Here is an 18,175-nt window from a genome sequence, read left to right on the forward strand (position 1 = left end):
GAGAAAGCTCAAGATATTCAGAAAAAGATAAGCGGGCGGAGACCAGACTGCACTTCCACGAGGGAAGCTATCCGTTTCTGCTCGCACTAAATCCGCTCCAGTTATCCATGAAATGCACAAATATAAAAGTTCTAGACCTACAGTAAAAAAAACTGACCTCTGGAAAGCAGCAAATTTGTCAGTTGGGATAGATCTTTGAAAGGCTGAGCAAATCACCTGGTCCCATGTCCTGCTGATTGGTCTATGATACATGCAAATCATTTCAATATGGGAGATTGATCCCACCTTCATCACTGCCATCATGAAGACGTGGCAAGACTAGACCAGGAGAACACAGGCCTGGTCTCCTCTGTCCAGGCTCTAGACTCTATCCCAGCCCACTTCTCATGGAGCAGACACATACTAAGGAGAGATAGTCCTGACACTGTAATCTCCTCCAAATACGTAAACATTTTGCTTTGCCTCTTGTCTGACTAGGCAAACGCTGTCCATGTTTTTTTGAACATTGTATCATCAAGACACTAGAGCCAAGGCCAGTCTTAAGCAGTAACAAGACTTCACTCTTTATTCCATGCCCTATTTCCCCACAGTCCTTAAAAAAAAAATCTTCAAATGTTACAAAACACACCACTGTTATCAATCAGTGACTTTTTACCCTAAGGGGTGTCCTTTTACCAATTGTATACAGCTCTCTCATCCTGAGATTAGTAATTATGACTTGAGTTTGTTTATTTAGTGTATCATTTGGGGGAGAAGATACCAAACAATGGGGTAGGGTTTGCAGATACCAGTTAATTAAAAAGCTAGGTCAGCAAACAAAGGGTCTAGGAATGAAGTTCTAGAACAGCATAGCGGGATGTCTGTGTGACACTGTTTGCTGACCGACTGAAATTCTGCATATGTCAAGTTGATTTTTGATCTTGTCCAAAGGAGCTTATTGCTAAAAATACCCAAAAGAATTTGTGTCTACTTCATCAATGACCCACTTCCAACACAGGGACCTTAAACAACATATGATTAAAATAGCTACAGTATTTTCAAAACCTCTCGATTTTTTTTTATCTGTCAATCCTTTCCAGAGCCATTTAACAAAAATCAAATAGAATGATTATAACTAGAATACTGGAGTCGCAGAGGCAGAATACTTCTACCAAGCAGTAAAGGCGTATTTCTGTGACTTGAGACTAGAGCTGAGTACCCTGGGATATGAGCCTAAAACTGTTCCCTCTGGGTATTTGAAAAGTGCAAATAGTTAGCAATTGCCCTGCAGGTCACTTAGCCTGGTCTCCCTCTGGGCATCAACAGCTTTCCTTCACCACTACACTGCTTTCCTTTATTCTCCACTGTAACCCCTCCCCCCGCCCCCCCCCCCCCGACTTTCTGCTGCCCCTTCTATCCCTGAAATGATACGGAATGAGAACATGGTCATCTGTACTGACCTTCCAGATGGCAAAAATAAAGCCATTTTCAAAACAATAAAAGCAATTCTAGATAGTACTTTGCCTTTTATTTTTTATATGTGCATTTTCCCTCTACTGTTTGGCAAAAAAACATTCATTTCCAGAGGTCTTTTTCTAGTCATGGTCACAGTGATGTTGTTTAAAGTTTATTGGGCAGGGAAAACACACAGTTACCTTTTCAACCTTTCTAATTTGTATTGGATTCTAAGCTCCCACATCTTGGCCCTCGGGCATTTTCCTTGATAAAGCCCTCCTACCTTCCAGTCCAACAAAGACCAAAGACTTTGGATATGAAATTTTAAAGTAACCACTGGAGAAGAGGCTTCAATTGTATTGGCCCAACTGGCAATCTGTGGAAGGCCACATGAATTGCTCAGAGATAACGCCCTGCCTTTCACCTTGCGGTCACCAGTTTGAGTCAAGCAGAGATTAACGGTGTCCAAGGGTTGTTATCATCTGGTGATGGCCTGGGAGCTGATATGAAATAAATTGCTAGTATCTTGCGTCTACTTGCCTGAGGTCGCTCAGTTCAGGCTATTTTAGGGACCAGATCCAAATCTTAGCTGCAATGGTTACTCTAAATGGAAGCCTCTGCGCAAAGATCAAATGCTAAATAAACCCATAGATTATGCTTCCTCTTGCACTAATGGAAGATATCCCCTTAGACAAGGTTGGAAGTAAGCTGGGAGTTATGGGGGGATGGGCTAGATCAGCTATTCTGAAGACAGGCCTCTAAGTATTTAATTTAAATTCTACCCTGGGTCCCCTACAGGTGATTATACCATCTGACCTTGAATTCCTTACCTGGATGGTATAATCATGCCCTCCTTCTGATTCGGTTGGAAGGTCCCACCTTCCTTATCTATTATTTCATCCACCTTGACAATCATTAGACTTTAAGGAAAATGAAAAACCTTTCAACAGAAAAATTTGGGAACCTAGGCATAATTACTAAATCTATATATGTGCACAAAGAGAAAGGGAGATCCAATTCATACTAAATTTTCTAAAGTTTTAAATTAGAGCCAGATAATATTTTGTTGTTATTACTGTTGATTGTCTTGTTTTGGGTAAAGAGACTTGGGGTGCCTGGGTGGCCCAATTGCTTAAGCATTTTGTTTTGGCTCAGGTCATGATCTCATGGTTCTTGAGTTCAAGTCCTGCACTGGGCTCTGGGCTGATAACACAGAGCCTGCTTGGGATTCTCTGTCTCCCTTTCTCTCTGCCCCTTCCCCACACATGCTCTCTTTCTCTCAAAAATTAAATAAACATTTTTTTAAAAGAAGTTTTTTGGTCTGAATCATTAAAATGTTTGCTTAAATTCTCTACTTCACATTTCATATGTAGATAATATTAAAAATAAGTCTTATTTAATTCATTTGTTATTTTACAATGTGTTGTACATAAATAGCCTCATGGGCAATAATTCAAATTGGGCTTAACTAGATAAAATTTAAAAATAAAAGGGATTTTTTAGATTACTTTGCTTGAAAAAAAAAACAAAGTTTCAAAATGTTAGGGGTAGATCTAAATTTCACTGGGCTGCCATTTTGTCCAGGTTATATGAGAACTACAAGTATCTATCCCCAAGTTCACTCTTCTTTCACAACATATGAATCATAAAAACCAATGGCTCTTAATTCGGGGTGGTTACAGCCTGTGTGTGTGTGTGTGTGTGTGTGTGTGTGTGTGAATTTAACAAAAGCTGTAGATCTGTCCAGAAAAATTACACTGAACACACACCAAAAAAATGTATTTTTCTATACAATTGAGAGAATTTATCCATCCTCTAAAATCTATCCATAGACAACCATCCCCAAAGGGAAGGATGAACCACTGTTAAGAACTCCTGAAGAAGCACCTGGGTCACTCAGTAGGTTAAGTGACAGACTTGGGCTCAGATCATCATCTCCCTCTTCTGGAGTTGGAGCCCCGTATCAGGCTCTCTGTTCTCAGCACACAGAGCATACTTTGGATCCTCTGCCTCCCTCTTTCTGCCCCTCCTCTGCTCACGTGCAAGTTCTCTCTCAAAAATAAATAAATATTAAAAAAAAAAAAAAAGAATTCCTGAAAAAGATATCAGCTCAGGCACCTCTTAATAAAAGTGTGTATCATACATTCCATACCTTTAGCTATACATATGAAGGAAAAGGGGAATAAAAGAAGGAAGAAAAAGGAAAAGAGGAAGTGATGTGTTCATTTACAATAGTCAGGAATCGAGATTATTGGTTTAACCAACTCAATTACTTGCTCTTGAAAATAGGGAATGTATGTTTATACCATCCCCCTCCCACCCTTCCCCTCATCTCAAGATCAGAGGGCCTTATCTGTGGTCAGTTTTAAGACTAAATAAAGGCTATGCTTTTTGGTAGAGATTAATAAATAGACTGAGTTCTCGTTAGCCTTCTAAAGCTTCAAAGTGGCCAATTTACACTAAAATTAAAAATAGCGTCAACTTAATCCGCAAGAAGAACTATTGAGAAAGACATTTCAATTAGAGACTTGCATCAATTTAAAATGTATAATATTAATGTGACTCTTCATTCCACAATTACCTAATTTCATTTTTGGATGTGTGCGTATGTGTGTAAAACTCTCCAAAGTATCTGCCTCCCTATGAAAAAATTCCTTAGCACTGTCTAGCAATAAGAATGAATAGCTGGACATTTCGAGCCAAACGTAACTCAAAGGTTGTCACACTCGCATGGGTCCATGGGCAAGAAGGACTCGGGAAAAGCTTTATATGTGCACCGTCAGTGTTCAAAACTCGAACGCAGCGTTCATTTTGGGACACTCCTTACCAGTCTTCTGAACCTGCCCTGGCAGCTCCCGCGGGCCGGGTCAGGCCAGGCCGGGCCTCCACGTGGAACCGGAAGCTGCCACCTGCCGGCCGGCGTCCAGGCCTCGGGGGCCCGCATGGGCGCACTACCGCCAGGACCCAGGACGGGGTCCAGACCCTGGGCACTGGGGTCCGAGCCCAGGCCCGGCCCGGGTGGCAGCGTTTACTCCAGGTCGCCAGCTCTAGGGACAAGCATGTCGCAGTTCCCCCGTCTTTTCGCCGCCATGAGGTGCTCGAAGGTGGAAATGTGGACTTCTGCGCCCGCCCAGAGTGGGGCGCCCACGTGGGGCCGGACCGCGGGGCGTTTTGGCCTCCTGCGTCATTACGCCCCCACGCACCACCCTGAACCTCTGGGAGACGGCGGAAGCGGATAAAGGTGGGGCACGAAGACCACGGCACCTCCACCCCCACCCCACTTCCCGCTTTTTCGAGAGAGGTGGCACTGTGCCTGGGGCCCGAGCCTTCTCAGTCTCCACGGGAGCCCCAACCACCGCGGGTTCGAGGTCCGCAGCCGTCGGAGGTACGGGTTAGGGGTCTTGGTCTCGCTGTCCCCAGCAGCTGGCCGGAAGCTGCCTCTCCGCCAGGAGAGTGAGACTCTCTGCGGTCCCTGGCACTCTCTCTGGTCTCCAAGTCACCATAGCGGGGGCGGAGGGGGGTGGGCGCCGCTGGGGCTGGGGAGGCCCAGCATGCGGAACCCTCCGCTTAGTTTGCTGAATTGGGGTGCGGGTGGGGAGGGTGGAGGACGGGAACACGCGCCTGCACCACTTTTGCTGGAAACCCGGGACCCCGCTCCCTCCCTGGCGCCGCAGCCGCTGCAGGGGCGTCCACGGCGCCGTCGACTGCGAGCAGCCAGGCCTGTAGGCTTCCGCGCCGCCGGCAGGAGCGCCCCGCGAGTGTTCCAGACTCGGCGGGCCTTGTCGGGGCGGGAGGGCAGGGGCTTTAGGGACTCTGAGCCGGCGCTGAGAAGCGCGGGGGTCCCGCGGGGAAGCCCCGGACTTAGGGCAACGCAGACGTCCCGGGCGCGGGCCTCCGTCGGCCTTAGCCGCCTTTCGGGCAAAGCTCCCTTAGAAGCGGGGAGGAGGGGCAGTGGCCCGCGACCCGCCCCTCTTTCGTCTGGAGGTGACCTTATGCCGACAGGCAAGTTTTCCCCCTCCCCTTTCCAGAACTCAACGCGTTTGTTAAATCCGGTTAAATGAAGAACACAGAAGTCTCCCGCTCTGCTGTCGGGAGAAACGCCTCTACTTAAGAGCATCGCAGCTAAAATGTGGTTTGGCTGTAAGCTGATAATCAAGTAGCTGTGGTCAGACACCCACTCCAGAACATCGCTATTCAGGGACCATGTTGTCACACACGACGTCCATTAGGCCCCAGTAATCCGCCATCAACGCATTTTAGAGCCATTTGAATGTTAAGGAGATTTTTATTAATGGCCCATGAGCCTAAAATGTGACTATTGATTCTTGGAACAGATTTTAACAACTAGGGGCCGGGATGAGTGATTTTCAGGTGGCAGTGTGGCCGCAGGCCTCTGGAGACTCCAGTGGGCAGATTGGGGGCAGGGCCTCAGGGAGAGTCTTCACCCAAAAGCTGACTCTAAGGGGCGCTTTCAGGCCTTTACCTGGGGAACCGAGGGTGGAGGGCAGCAGACCTGCAGGGTGCAGTCAAGTGCTGCTCCTGTGTTTCCCGGAGGCCGCATTTGCTGGGCTCGTCCTGGGCCGTTCAGAGGGGTAGAAATCAGCATGGGTATAGCTGCTAGAAACCGGCATCTTATTTTTAAAGACACCCTCGGCTGCAAGTGTCTCCTAGTAAGAAACATCTAATCCAAAGGCCCCCTTCCCACCTCCACAGTAGGCAAACCAAGGCGAGGACACCGGGAGAGGGTGGCAGAGGATTCTGATTCTTGGACAGCTTTTTTTTTTTTTTTTTCCTTCTGGAGCTGAAACAAGTCAGTTCAAACTTTGGTCACTTACCATTATATATTTGCTGTGGGATTCTTTTTTGTTTTCTTTGTTTTGTTTTGTTTTGTTTTTTTTCCACCCCCAAATACCATGTTTCCTTCCACTAAGAATGGAAGGTAAAGAGTTGGGGAGATTAAGGAATAAAAGTGACTCATGGACCTCATGCTGTTCGACTTTCCCTTTAGGAGAAAAACAAAATTCGGAGTCGACCCTCCCCCCAGTGATAGCCTGGCCTCTCTGGCACCTGCAGTTATCTTTGACCGAATGAGTTGGGCTTGGTAGGGCTCCTTTATTCGAATTTGCTTATTGTTTGTTTGCAGTCGACAGCAGGTTGATTTTTAAATATAAAACACACTGCTTGCAAGAGAGGAAGTCTGACAGATTCCCTTTAGAATTGGGGGGCGGGGGGGGGATGCCTGCCTTGCTTCTGGGAGTTGCTGCATAGTAGAAGGTCTTGCAAACGCACGCCTGCTCACTTCTCTCAGCCGCTTCTGCAGACAGAAGCTTCCTCCAGCTGGCGGAATGGGTTCCGTGTCCTTCGAATTGCCTCCCTTGGAAAAACTGCCCTTTCCAAATAGTGCCTAAATTTTGTTTTAATCGGGTTAAAAACAAAAACCCACAAATGCTTTCAAGGCCTCATATTGCTATTAACAGGCAGTTTGGAAGAGATGCTCCAAGCAACTCTATACAATGTGTCTCAATACACCGGAGCACTATGGTTTCACATGTAATGTTAATTCTGTCCGAGACAAATCCCATAATCTGTGCAGTTTCAGAGCCTAATAGTGAAAGACATCGGGGTGGGTTTTGTTGGGGGTTTTGCTCTCTCCATCCCAGGGGCTCCCTGTCTTTACTATCGTGCTAACCCACGGGCGGAAATGGGGCGGCTGGGGGATCAGGTTTTATCCGGGCACGCTGCGCTTACTGGGTGCTACCCGTTGAGAGAAAAACAGAGGTGTGTTGAAGGCACTGGTCACAGATCTGGGCATACAGATACGCGACTGGGGCTTGGACCCTTTTGTGGTAGGAAAGGGAAAGAGCTGTCCTTCCTAAAGGTTTCCAAGGAAGGCAAGAAGCAGGCTGAGGTCATGGCTGAGTCCGACCCTGTATCATCCCGTTTGGGTTGTTTTCTACGACGTCCGCTTCAGTTGTGTGGGATGCGCCCGACGCCTGCCTGACTCCTTTGTTTTTCTCTCTTGCCTGATTAAAACATGTCTCTGTGTGCAGTAAACCACCACCTAACACTGGCACGCCTGGTTTTGGGTTACAGCTTTGTCCCGGTAACAACAGCGAGGTTTTCACCGGGTGTTAGATGCGGGTTCAAACTTGTGCTGTACGTGCCAGGTCTGGCTGCCCGACCACCCGCTTCTGGCTAAGTGCGGGCGGGCACAGTTCTGCGGCCGCTGCCCTGCAGGTGACCGGAATGGGCTTCCTGGCGCCTTCCAGGACGCCTAAGGCACCGCTTCCCCATTCCAGACCCGGCTTCCAGCCTTCGGGGCTGTTCAGTGCTGCGCCCAGGTCCAAAAAGGAAAAGACAGGGCACTCGGTTAAAAAAAGAAATGTAGAGGGGTAGGAGAAAAGGGATGAGGCTCCCCTCTGAAAGCCTCAGCCCAGAGCCCAGGACCCCGAGGGAGGCCGGAACACACAAGCACGACTTCCCCAGACCCACCAGCCGGTGCACCTGGCTCTCCAGGGAGATCTCTGAGGGCCCAGAGCAGGCCCAGCTGGACTCCCTGTCGGCGCCACGGACGCCCCTCGGCGGGAGCCCCCGCTGTGGCGGCGGCGGCGGCGGCCTCCCCCTCGCTGCCGGGAGGAGACCCAGCGGTCTGCGGCGCTTCCTCCCGGGAGACGAGGAGAGCCAGAGGCCGTAGGCCCCGCCAGGCCCGCTTTCACCTCCCTGGCCCCCTCTCCTGGGCCCGGCCTCTCCTTGGGTCTCAGTTTTCGTTCCTTTTCCAGCGCAAGGTGCTCTCCTCCTGTCCGGACCACACACACACTCTCCTCCCTCCCTCCGCAACTCGGACCGGGCCGTGCTGTCAGCCAGGCGCCCCCCAAGCCCGAGGCTGACCCAAAGGCGACTTCAGGGCTCGAGGAGGCCGCGCTCTCCGTGCGCTGAAGGCGCGCAGGCCTCGCGGCGGCTCCTCAGCTCTGCCCGCGGCCCCAGCCCCCTGGGCTTGGGCGCGGCCGGATCCCGCGGGGCCTGAACACTTAGCCGAGCGGGGTGGGCTGCGGCCTGGCGGAGGTCCTGGGTTCGGACCGAGCCGGAGGCAGGGCACAGGGAGGGAGGGGAACTCAAAGGACGAGAGACGGTCTCCTGTCGCCTCCGCCAGGCCCGCAGGGCTGTGAGTAGGGCCCAGAGGGCGGCATCGGCCCGGGGAACTGACTTGGGCCTCTGCCCCAACTGGGGCTCCCAGGGGCAGGGATGCGAGTCCTTTCCCCGGCCAACTCCGACGGGCCTCCAGCCCTGAAAGATCGCGGTGAGTTCGGCCGAGAACCCGGGCCGCGCTCCTGCGCCGCCCCTGTGCACACCTTGGGGCTCAGTTCCCGCAGTCCCGCCCAGGGCCTCCCGGGGCCCCACGCCTCCCGCCCAGACTGTGCGGGGCTGGGGGCGAAGGGACGTTTAGAGGAAAGGTGAGACTAAGGAACCGGATGGGAGTTGAGGAAACTGACCATTATCTAAAACTCGGAGATTTCGGCAGCCGGAAATTAATTGACTTGCTTGCATTGCTCTTCTTATCTGGGAAGGCTAGAAACACTCCCAAGGTGAAATACAAACGGCCAAGAATCTTTGTGGGGAAGATAAAGGATTGGGGCAGCAGATTTTTGTGAAGCGGACCACCCCACCGACCTCTGCCCCCCGCCCCAGTTGCCAATATGCAGTTGAACTAGCTCCCTGACGCCTTTGGAGGGTGACGTCATTTCAGTACAAGTATCACCATGACTGGGCTTAATTTTGTTAAGCCCGGTCTTGAGTAGGAGGGGTGATCAGAACTCTCCGGACGTCTTTAAGCCCCCGCTTGCTCCCCGCCCCCCTTTCCCTCCCTTCGTTGCCTGCGGTCAGGGGGAATTCATTTCTACTTTGCCGTCAATCCAAAGGGATTTAACTCCGTGGTCTGTTAAACGAAGTTGTGCAAAGGTGATGGAAAAATTAGTTTCAGAAGATGCTCAACGCCTTTTTCTGACCTCCTCCGTGTTTATAGTATTGGGGGAGAAATCTAACCGCGTTATTTGCTGAGCAATTATTATTATGCCATTTTATAATTATACCATTATTATTTTTAATGAGAGGGGGTCTTTTCCTGATCCTTTGTGGGGCATCCTGAAAACTGGAAGCAGGGAGAGAAATTACTTTCGATCTGCTTTACTGTTGCATGAGAAAAGCTGGGAGAGTTAGATCCAGAAGCTGGAAAATTATAAAGCAAAGATTCTCTCTTGGGCCTCAATTTCACTTCGGTGTAAACTCTGTAGGGTAAATATTATCAATGGGTACTGGAAAATCTTGCCATGAAGTTTTGCCTCCGTTGCTTCTGGTTAACTATTGCATTTCCTTTAGCAGTAAAACAAAACCAATTTACTTATTAGGCAAGATTACGTAGGGTTCAAGAGAGCATGCACGGCCAGGGACAGAAAAATTAGCTAGAAAACAAAATGGTTGCAACTACTAAAGTCATTTAAAAAGTTAGTCAAGAGTCACTTAATTTGGGTCAAATTTAAGAACATAAAGAGTTTAAAATTAAATCCTGCTTTTACCTGAGGAGCACCATGACCATTGGCCCATTTGTCTTTTCTGGTGATTGGTTCACAAAATGCAAGTAGAACTCAGAAGGGACCTATTTTCTTTTCCTCAGCACTTTCTTTTAAACAAAACAAAAACAAAACTGACCAGGGTGCCTTATGTTCAACCACTGAAATTATAGGTTTTAAAACTTTTCTGGAACTCTTTTGTTCAGAAATCATTTCTGCCTGAACTGCTTTCAGATTCTGATTACATTCCCTCTCATGTTCACCTCAGATTTTTTTGGAAGTTAAAAAATAAAAAATCCCCTTAAATGAGAGAATAAAAACAAGGAATTCTTGTCATTCCCATTTTCTCCGAGGTACTACAGTTCTCCCTTTCTCGCTAAAAAAGAAATGAGCTATGTTAAAAGGTACCAATAAAGTGCCTAAGAAATCACTATGGTATGCGGCAAGGAGAGCAAGATCCTAATGATTGTTAGGCTCCCTATATTCTATTCCAGAGCAGTCCTGATGGAAGTCACACAAAGTTGACATGCCACAGTCACTCGTATCTAGTTCATCCATTGATAAAGCCAAAAATGCTTTTTAAATAGAGTTTATGGATTTCCTCTCTGACCTCAATAAAATATGTTTAGGGAAGGAGAGGCTGAATATGGGCTTCTCATCCATAAATAGTGGCATAAAATTAAACTGGACCCAATATTGTGCTAGAACCATTTTAATATAATTATACATATCTGCCAAATCCAGGAAGAAAAGGTTTATGCATATATAACTTTTCCAGTTAACATCTGCAAGCATAAACGACAATGATCTCAGTCTATAAATTCATCAGGGTCAGAGCAATTGACCAATGTCTCTTTACTGCTAGGCTTACCAACAGTAAATTACAGATGAATTAGTGTCCTTCTGTTTCTCTTCTCTCACTCTCCTTGTCCAGAGACATTTTGTTGTAAAGTTTCAGTGCAGCTCACCTCCAGCCAAAGGTAATCTTTTTAGATAAGTACTCAGTTGCTCTGAATTTGCTTATAATTATAACCTATTTAATCACAGAAGAACCCCTGCAGAGGTGGAGTTCAAGGTTGCATACAATAACAGGAGATCACAGTTTTGAAGTCTAGCACAGATTAAAAACCACAGATGTACCATTTATATAAGACACACACTGATTGTCTCTTAAACTACATATTGACTCCTTATGAACATTATTTTTTAAATAAAGTAGTGCATCTAGGACAATCAGTCGCACAATTCACACAGCCCTGAAAAGTTTTTCAGTGCCAACTACCAGTTGGTCATGAAACGTGAGTGAGCTTGAGACACTGTCCATTCCTAAGATTCAACCACGGATTGGCTAAAACATTGGAACACCTCTGCTTAAGAAGGCTATGTCCTTCCCTCCTTTCCCTCACAATTTAGTTTTATTTTTGGTGGTGTTTGGTTGCACATGGCTAGAATGCTTTTGATCACTTTGCAGATCAGGAAAACCAATGACCTAAAACTATGACAGGATCTTAAGTAGACTGGTCTGTCCATTTCAGGTTGCTGGTTGGTGGGCCCCTGTAAGGCCCTTCATTTTTCCTTCTATGCCTCTCGGATCATTGATCAGAAGATGAGTCTGAGCATCATCCCATCTAACTCTTTTAACCAATGCCTGGCTAAAACTGGAATGTCCAGCCCAGTATATTTAAAAATCACCCACAAAAAGGTTCTACGGATCTTCACAAAACCTGGAATTTCCACGAGGATGTCTGATCTTTATAATCCAAGCAGTCAGCATTGAAGTTAAGCTTCCAGGAGGCAGTTTGGTCCTTATAATCCAAACAATCAGTGGTTGAGTTAAAACCCAAGCTTGAAGCTCCATATCCCTGGGTGGAAAGAGAAGCTGGGGACTGATTGAGATGGCTGGTGACTGCATTGGTACCCATGGGGCTGAGTGTGGCCCCTGGTCCAGGAAGCTGGTGATGCATAGGGGTCAAATAAGATCCACAGTCCATGCCCCCAAAGTAGGAAGTTGAGCCAGCATATCCTTGACTATAACCTGAAGCCTGAGTATAGGTCATGGGATAGGACCTCTGCATGCAGGAAGAGGAGGTGGACAAGGGATCTGACAGTGGGGAGATGGAAGCTGGGCTCCAGATAGACACGGGAGCACTGCTGCTGGAAATGGCCGGGACTGAGGTGCTAGAGGGGGGAGTGAATTGGCCACTCGTTCCACTCTCTGAACTCACTTCCCGGGCTGGAGAGGTCTTCTTTTTGGCAGGTCTCACTTTGTTTTGACCTCCATTCTGTTGCTGCTGCTGCTGTTGGCGGCACTTAGCTCTTCGATTCTTAAACCATACCTTGAAAGGGAAAGAAATTTCTTTAACGTGGTTTCAAGGACAAGAGTGGCTTCCAGATTATAAATATGCTCTCCATGGACAGATGAGCTAAGCAGACAATCTCTCCTGCCACTGAAAACCCATTTTGTGGTGCTTTCATATATACCCCTGGAATTAAGAAAGTGGGGAGGCTGTCTTAAAGCCTGGACTCTCAGCCCAGAATCATAAATCATATGGCTAAAAATTCTCCCTCTCATTTTCCTATCTCGTATTTCACCTTAAATACACACATGCACATAGACCCAGCAGTATTGTGGAACACTCTTACAGTGGAATTCCATGTTTCTATGTCTTTTGGAGCAAAACACAAGCAAAGCGAGGGATAACAATTCTGTTGTTACTTAACAACAAGAACAGCCTAAATTCAAAGTTTACAGTCCATCTTCTGGGGGAATAACTTTTAATATGGAGGTGGTTCCATCACTCTATTTTTTTTTCCTTCTCTCCTAAAAAGGCTCACTTACAAAAGAGAACTCCAAGGAGAAGCGTTCCTGTTGAAGGAGGTCTGAAAGCCACTGTTTGCTGAAACTGTCTTTATGGTAAGTGGAATGTTTTGTACGTACTCAGCTTTGAGCTTAAGCACAGACTTCTCTGCTAGTCTCAGGTCTGATACTGGAGTCTTTACCTTCAGGGTGGTGCCACTCAGCACACAGATTCAGTGTCCTGGGCTATGTTCACTGGCTTGTCAATTTAAGGGTCTGCCTGCAACTGTGAAGACTGTCTTTACCAGCCCTGTTCATGTTCTGCAATGAAGGAACAGTATTTGCTGTGGGAGGGGGCCTATCAAAGAAATTACCACCCTTTGAGAGAAAACTACAGGCATTTTCTGAGCAACACGTCCTCCGTGGTTTTCTCGAATGAGCTCTACATATGGGTGTGTTAACTGTGCCACCAAAGCTGAGCATATCACCACCAACCACTCAGAGCCACTTACTTTCTTGCAGTGAAGACTTGAGTTCAAGCCCCCCAAGTGCTAAATTCCTCCGTCCTACTTTGGAAAGTCTCTTGTCTGATCTGCAGGTCACATTGATATGTCCTGGCTAAAGGGGAGTCCCAGGGGTGTGTGTGTGTGTGTGTGTGTGTGTGTGTGTGTGTGTGTGTTTAGGTGCTAAACATTATTTCCAGAGAACTCTATATGGGGCTTGCGTTTGAGGAAATTTGGAGTTTACTTTCCCTCTCCAGCTTAAGGTCAAGTTAAGGGGAGGGGGGGATGTCACTGAGGATGTTGCCTTCATATTTTATCTGCGAGATGGCTCAGAGCTAGCAAATTCTGTCTACACCCTAAGAAGTTAAAGAAAACACTATTACTGTGTAATTTCTTTGTTAAGAGCACCAGTGCTTCTGCGGCTTGGCTCTATCGCCAAACTGACATGTGACCTTGAGCAAGTCATTTACTCCATTTCTTCACCTGTAAAAATATTGGGGCTATACAGGAGCTAAGCTCCTTTCACCTCTAAAAGTAGATGAGAATGGGGTAGGGTTTCCACACGGGGAAAGGGAAGTATTAAAATATTAAGTGACTGCCCTTGAAATCTGCCAAGACTAGGCCTCTGTTGGCTGGGGACCCGAAAGCTCTAGGACTGTGCTTTATCACTGCAGCAAAATCTCCAGTCTTCCCTTACAACCTAGGTCGGGAGACTCATGCAGAGACTCACCCCTAGTGTGGGGTGGGGGTGCAGAAAGGGGCAAGAGGAGTAATCAGGCCCAAGGAGCCTTAGAAGAAGACTGTACTGGCCTCCAATGGAGGGCTGAATTTCCAGCCTTCCTTTCACACTTTCTAAGACCTGGGACTCTGCCGGGTCCTCAACATACACCGAGCTCAGGGGAGGAGTGGCACGGTCAGGAAGGACGGTTCTATCTACATCTGCCCTACCTGCACCCTGGACTCGGGCAAGTTGATTTTCAGCGCCACCTCCTCCCGCATGAAGATGTCTGGGTACCGGGTCTTAGCAAATAGAGCTTCCAGCACGTCTAGCTGCGCCCGTGTGAACGTCGTCCTCTCCCGGCGTTGCTTCCGGGGAGTGGCTGCGGGACAAGAAGCCCAGGGCCCTTTAGGGTGGGGGAGCAGTTTCTCAGTCATAGGGGTCTCTGAGGGCGCTCCGACTCCCCCGACCCCCACTCCCGGCACTTCCCTTGTCCTCCCAGCCCTTCAACCCAGAGCCTACCAGTGTTCTCCCCACCCCCTCCCCGGACCCGGAGCCGACACTCGGTCCCCAGACAAGCACTGTCCTTTCCAGGGAGCCCCCACTTTTGACGTCGGAGATCGCTCCAGCCAGAGCGACCCTTCCATAGGTAACAAATGAAATAAAAGGAAGCCCAAAATCCTAAACTCCCACAGAAGCAACCCCTAAGCCACAACACAAACAAAAAATCCATTCCGTGAAGTCAAGGGATCCCCGAGGACCCGCAGTTCGGATTGATGGGGTGAAATCTCGATCCTGCTCGAGACTCTGGTTTTGAGGGCCTTTGTTCCTCCATCTTTAAAATGGGGGCATATTTCCTACTTCTACGAGGATTTTAAAAAACAGATCTGACCGGAAAGGAAAGCACCCATACCCAGGGTAAGTAACACCTTTAGGGTTTAGAGGCATGGGGCCTGGAGGTCACAGGGGAGGCCCCAGGATTGGCCCGGAGAATTTACGAGGAGAAACCCAGCTTCTCGAAGAGGGTCCTTCGAGGAACTGGGATTCGAGATACGGGCGGAGGCAGGAACCTTCCTCACCCGGCTCCGAAGTGTGTCCCCCAATCACTCCAATTAAGAATAAAGCGGTGTGGGTTTCCTCCAGTGTTGCAGGATCCACCTACTCCCTCCAGCCCCTATCCTCCCCTCCGGCTGGTAAACGCCCTGTGGCCCTGAGCTGCTTTTTCGAAGGAAAACCCAGTGGGGACCTCGCCTGGAGCTGGGGTGGGGGCAGCGCGACCGCCGGCCCCAGGGCTCCGGGGGGAAAGGGCGTCACAATCCGAGGGGCGGGCCTGGAGAAAGGTGAGGCAGGAGTGCCGCGAGGCTCACTTACCCGGGTAGCCCACCGAGGGGTGCAGCAAGTCCATGCCCGAAGTGGTCAGACTCAGTCCATTGACTGCGTAAGGCGGTTGCTTAAGATAAGACATCATGCTAAGGTTGTTTGGAGGCGCAAAATCGGCCCAAATCGGGGGGACCCAGCCAGAAGGTCTCGCTTCGCTGGGGGTGGACAGATTCAGGGTCCTTAGTGTGTGGGTTGGGAGCGGTTGAACTATGGGCAAAGCAAACAAACAAACAGAGGTGCTGGTTTACTGCTTCGCAGGCGGCAGCTCTCCCACGTTCCACCACTAACTTAGAAAGAGCCTGGGCTGTGCAAGGTAGAGGCTTTTAAAGGACTTGCAACCCACCCCTCACCCCCGCCCCCAGCTGCTGTGGAACTAGAGGGGATGGAGAGAGACCAGATAAACCTGTCTTCCCCACCCCCACACTAAACTTAAAGAAAAAAAAAAAAAAGTACCAGAAGAAAGCAATTACAATCTGCCTCCCCCCCCCCCCCAAGAACAAAACCCCGCGCCTTCAAATGCACACATTGCATTCCTATCCCTACATTTGCATAGGACTCATTGGCTGGCACTAGCTAATTGTCTCAAACAAAACTTGATTGGGGCCATTTGCAGAGACAAAGAACTCTTTGGCTAAATAAATAATGCTGATAACAAAGCCCATTGGTGAGAAACAAAGAAACAATTCAAGAAATCTACCTCTCCCCAGACTGTTGCCTTTCCAAGGCAAATTTTAATTATCTTCGCTTTTTTACCACTTTTAACTGCTGTGAACCTAAAATGTCAGTGCATTTAACATCTAAAATACGAACTTGCTAATCGACAAAGTTGAGAAAACTGCTCAACTGCTATGACTCCACATTTGAAGTCATTTCCAGTAATCATTTTCACCTAATTAGTAGTCTGGGTAATTAGATTTTGAGGTAAGTAACAGATTTATTAAGGTTTTGGAGGACCTTGATTATGTGTCTAAAGAACTAAAGCTAAACAAACAAGTATTTAACTTTTAATCGACACCCATCAAATATTTAAACACACTGCAAAAAAAAAAAAAAAGTCTTAGAGATTGGCATGAGGTTTGCTAGAAATCCTGAAGTTAGAATCCCACCAATCAGATAATGACAGGCCCCCACATTTGCAAGCAGAAAGGGTGAGCATTTGTAGTGCAAGCCGCTTCCATGTTGGTTTTGGTGTTGTAGAGGCAGCAGATCCTGCGGGAGGCAAATTTTCAGACATTGGGGTCCTCAGCAGCTACAGCAGAGCTTCCTGTTAATTCTAGCTGCCTGCCTTTTGCACATTTTAGTTTTGAAGAAAGTAGATCCACAAACACCCAAAGTTGTGAAACTAGTAGAATTTCTCCCTACCTTTCAAGTTTTCTACAATCCTATAAGAAAAAGCTCAGGGAGGGAAAAGGCAGGCAGAAAAAGAAAAGTTATTTACTTTCTTCAGCTGTGTGTCTCTCACTGCCCCAAGCAAAGGGATCCCAAATGGATGTTAATACGGGCTGACAGTTTTCAAGTCTAGCTTTTATTTGACTAAAAATTGGCACTTATCCTGCAAAGACCTCTACTTTGCAACTTTGACACTATGAGAGATTGCTTCAAAATGGCGGATACAAGATTAGGAGAAGTTCCCTCTTACTTTGACAAAGGTCCTACTGAGTTTTTAGGACTGGATTTTCATATTTCCATTGCTTTAGAGATCAAGGCACAAAATTCTACAAATGGAAGTCAGTTACTGCAACTTCTTCCCGATTTAAAGTCATAGCACAAAAATCATGCTTTTCTACCCTCGGGTCTAATTTAATGTAATTTTATAAATACCCTTCTTGGAGGAGTTTGAAAAATCTCATCAATAAAATTAATTTAGTTGCCCCCTATAACAAAGCCTTGATATTTTCTACTCTCTTTCCAAGACAGTTATTTAGAGCCTGTGAAAACAATGTTGCTTTAAAATACAGTCATTTATTTGTTTATGTAGCTTCTAAGCTGGAGTTCTTTCTTGTTTAATGCAGTCTTACTATGTTGTACAGTTCTGAACTACCACAGAAAAAAACAAAATCCTAGCAGATGTACACATGAGAAATACGGAATTGTTCTTACATGTAGAGCTCTCACCCAATTAGAAATGCACATTCCAACATAAAAAGCAGTAACAGACGGAAAGCACTAGGCAAAGATGCTTCTCGGAACAGCTTTGCCCTTGCCATCGCAAAATCACTAAAATTCTAGGGATAAACTGTTTTCGCTTTAGCTACTCTATGCATCTTTAAAAGAAAAAGAAAAGCACCCCCAAATAAAACTACTCAATACTTTGAGCAGCCGGCCTAGGCTATGAAAGAGCCATGCACTCTCCAAAGAAGAGGCCATTGGCTCTTCCATTAACTTTCAAAGCCCTGCAAGGACGCCTTTCTCCCTTCCTCTCTAAAGCGAGCCCAGAAGGGGAAACTGAAATACCCTTTCAAAAATATAAGCGTCAATATGACTGCTCGTGAGGTAGCCACTGGAGAAGTCCTACCCACGGGAGCGGGCGACGGTCGCTGGGCGAGTCTCCGCAGCCGCTGGGCGCCCGCACGTCCGGGCGCGAGTGCCTCGGTCCGGCGTCCCTGCCCGGCAGCCCCGCAGTCCTGGCGCCCCGGGTCCGGCTCCACTGCCCGCCCGGGCCCGCGCCGCCTTATATCTAACGGTCAATTCGTGCAATCTGTCGCTCTTCCCTCCCTCCCCCACATCTCCCCCCGTTGTTGTGTGTGTGTGTGTGTGTGTGTGTGTGTGTGTGTGTGTG

The 18,175-nt window shown here is 47.8% G+C and overlaps 1 protein-coding gene across 1 annotated transcript; it reads right to left on the bottom strand.

Annotated features, from left to right (window-relative positions):
- Positions 1 to 10,751: 10,751 nt before the first annotated feature.
- On the bottom strand, positions 10,752 to 15,607 carry OTX2 (orthodenticle homeobox 2). Its single transcript, XM_007089030.3, has 3 exons — positions 15,388 to 15,607; positions 14,247 to 14,398; positions 10,752 to 12,334 (listed from the first exon to the last, which is right to left on the bottom strand). The coding sequence occupies exons 1-3, from the start codon at positions 15,482 to 15,484 to the stop codon at positions 11,714 to 11,716; spliced, it is 870 nt and encodes a 289-aa protein (XP_007089092.1). The 5' UTR covers positions 15,485 to 15,607; the 3' UTR covers positions 10,752 to 11,713.
- Between the last annotated feature and the right edge of the window lie 2,568 nt (positions 15,608 to 18,175).

This window comes from Panthera tigris, chromosome B3 (assembly GCF_018350195.1).
Source record: "Panthera tigris isolate Pti1 chromosome B3, P.tigris_Pti1_mat1.1, whole genome shotgun sequence".
In the NCBI taxonomy this organism is placed as follows: domain Eukaryota; kingdom Metazoa; phylum Chordata; class Mammalia; order Carnivora; family Felidae; genus Panthera; species Panthera tigris.

Bases quoted from the DNA above. Each gene is read 5' to 3' on its own strand.
- OTX2 (XM_007089030.3), bottom strand. From the start codon at position 15,484: ATGATGTCTTATCTTAAGCAACCGCCTTACGCAGTCAATGGACTGAGT. The intron at 14,399-15,387 runs GTAAGTGAGCCT...CTTGTCCCGCAG, and splicing joins CCCCTCGGTGGGCTACCCGG to CCACTCCCCGGAAGCAACGC. The intron at 12,335-14,246 runs GTAGGGCAGATG...TTCCCTTTCAAG, and splicing joins TGCCCGAGTCCAGGGTGCAG to GTATGGTTTAAGAATCGAAG.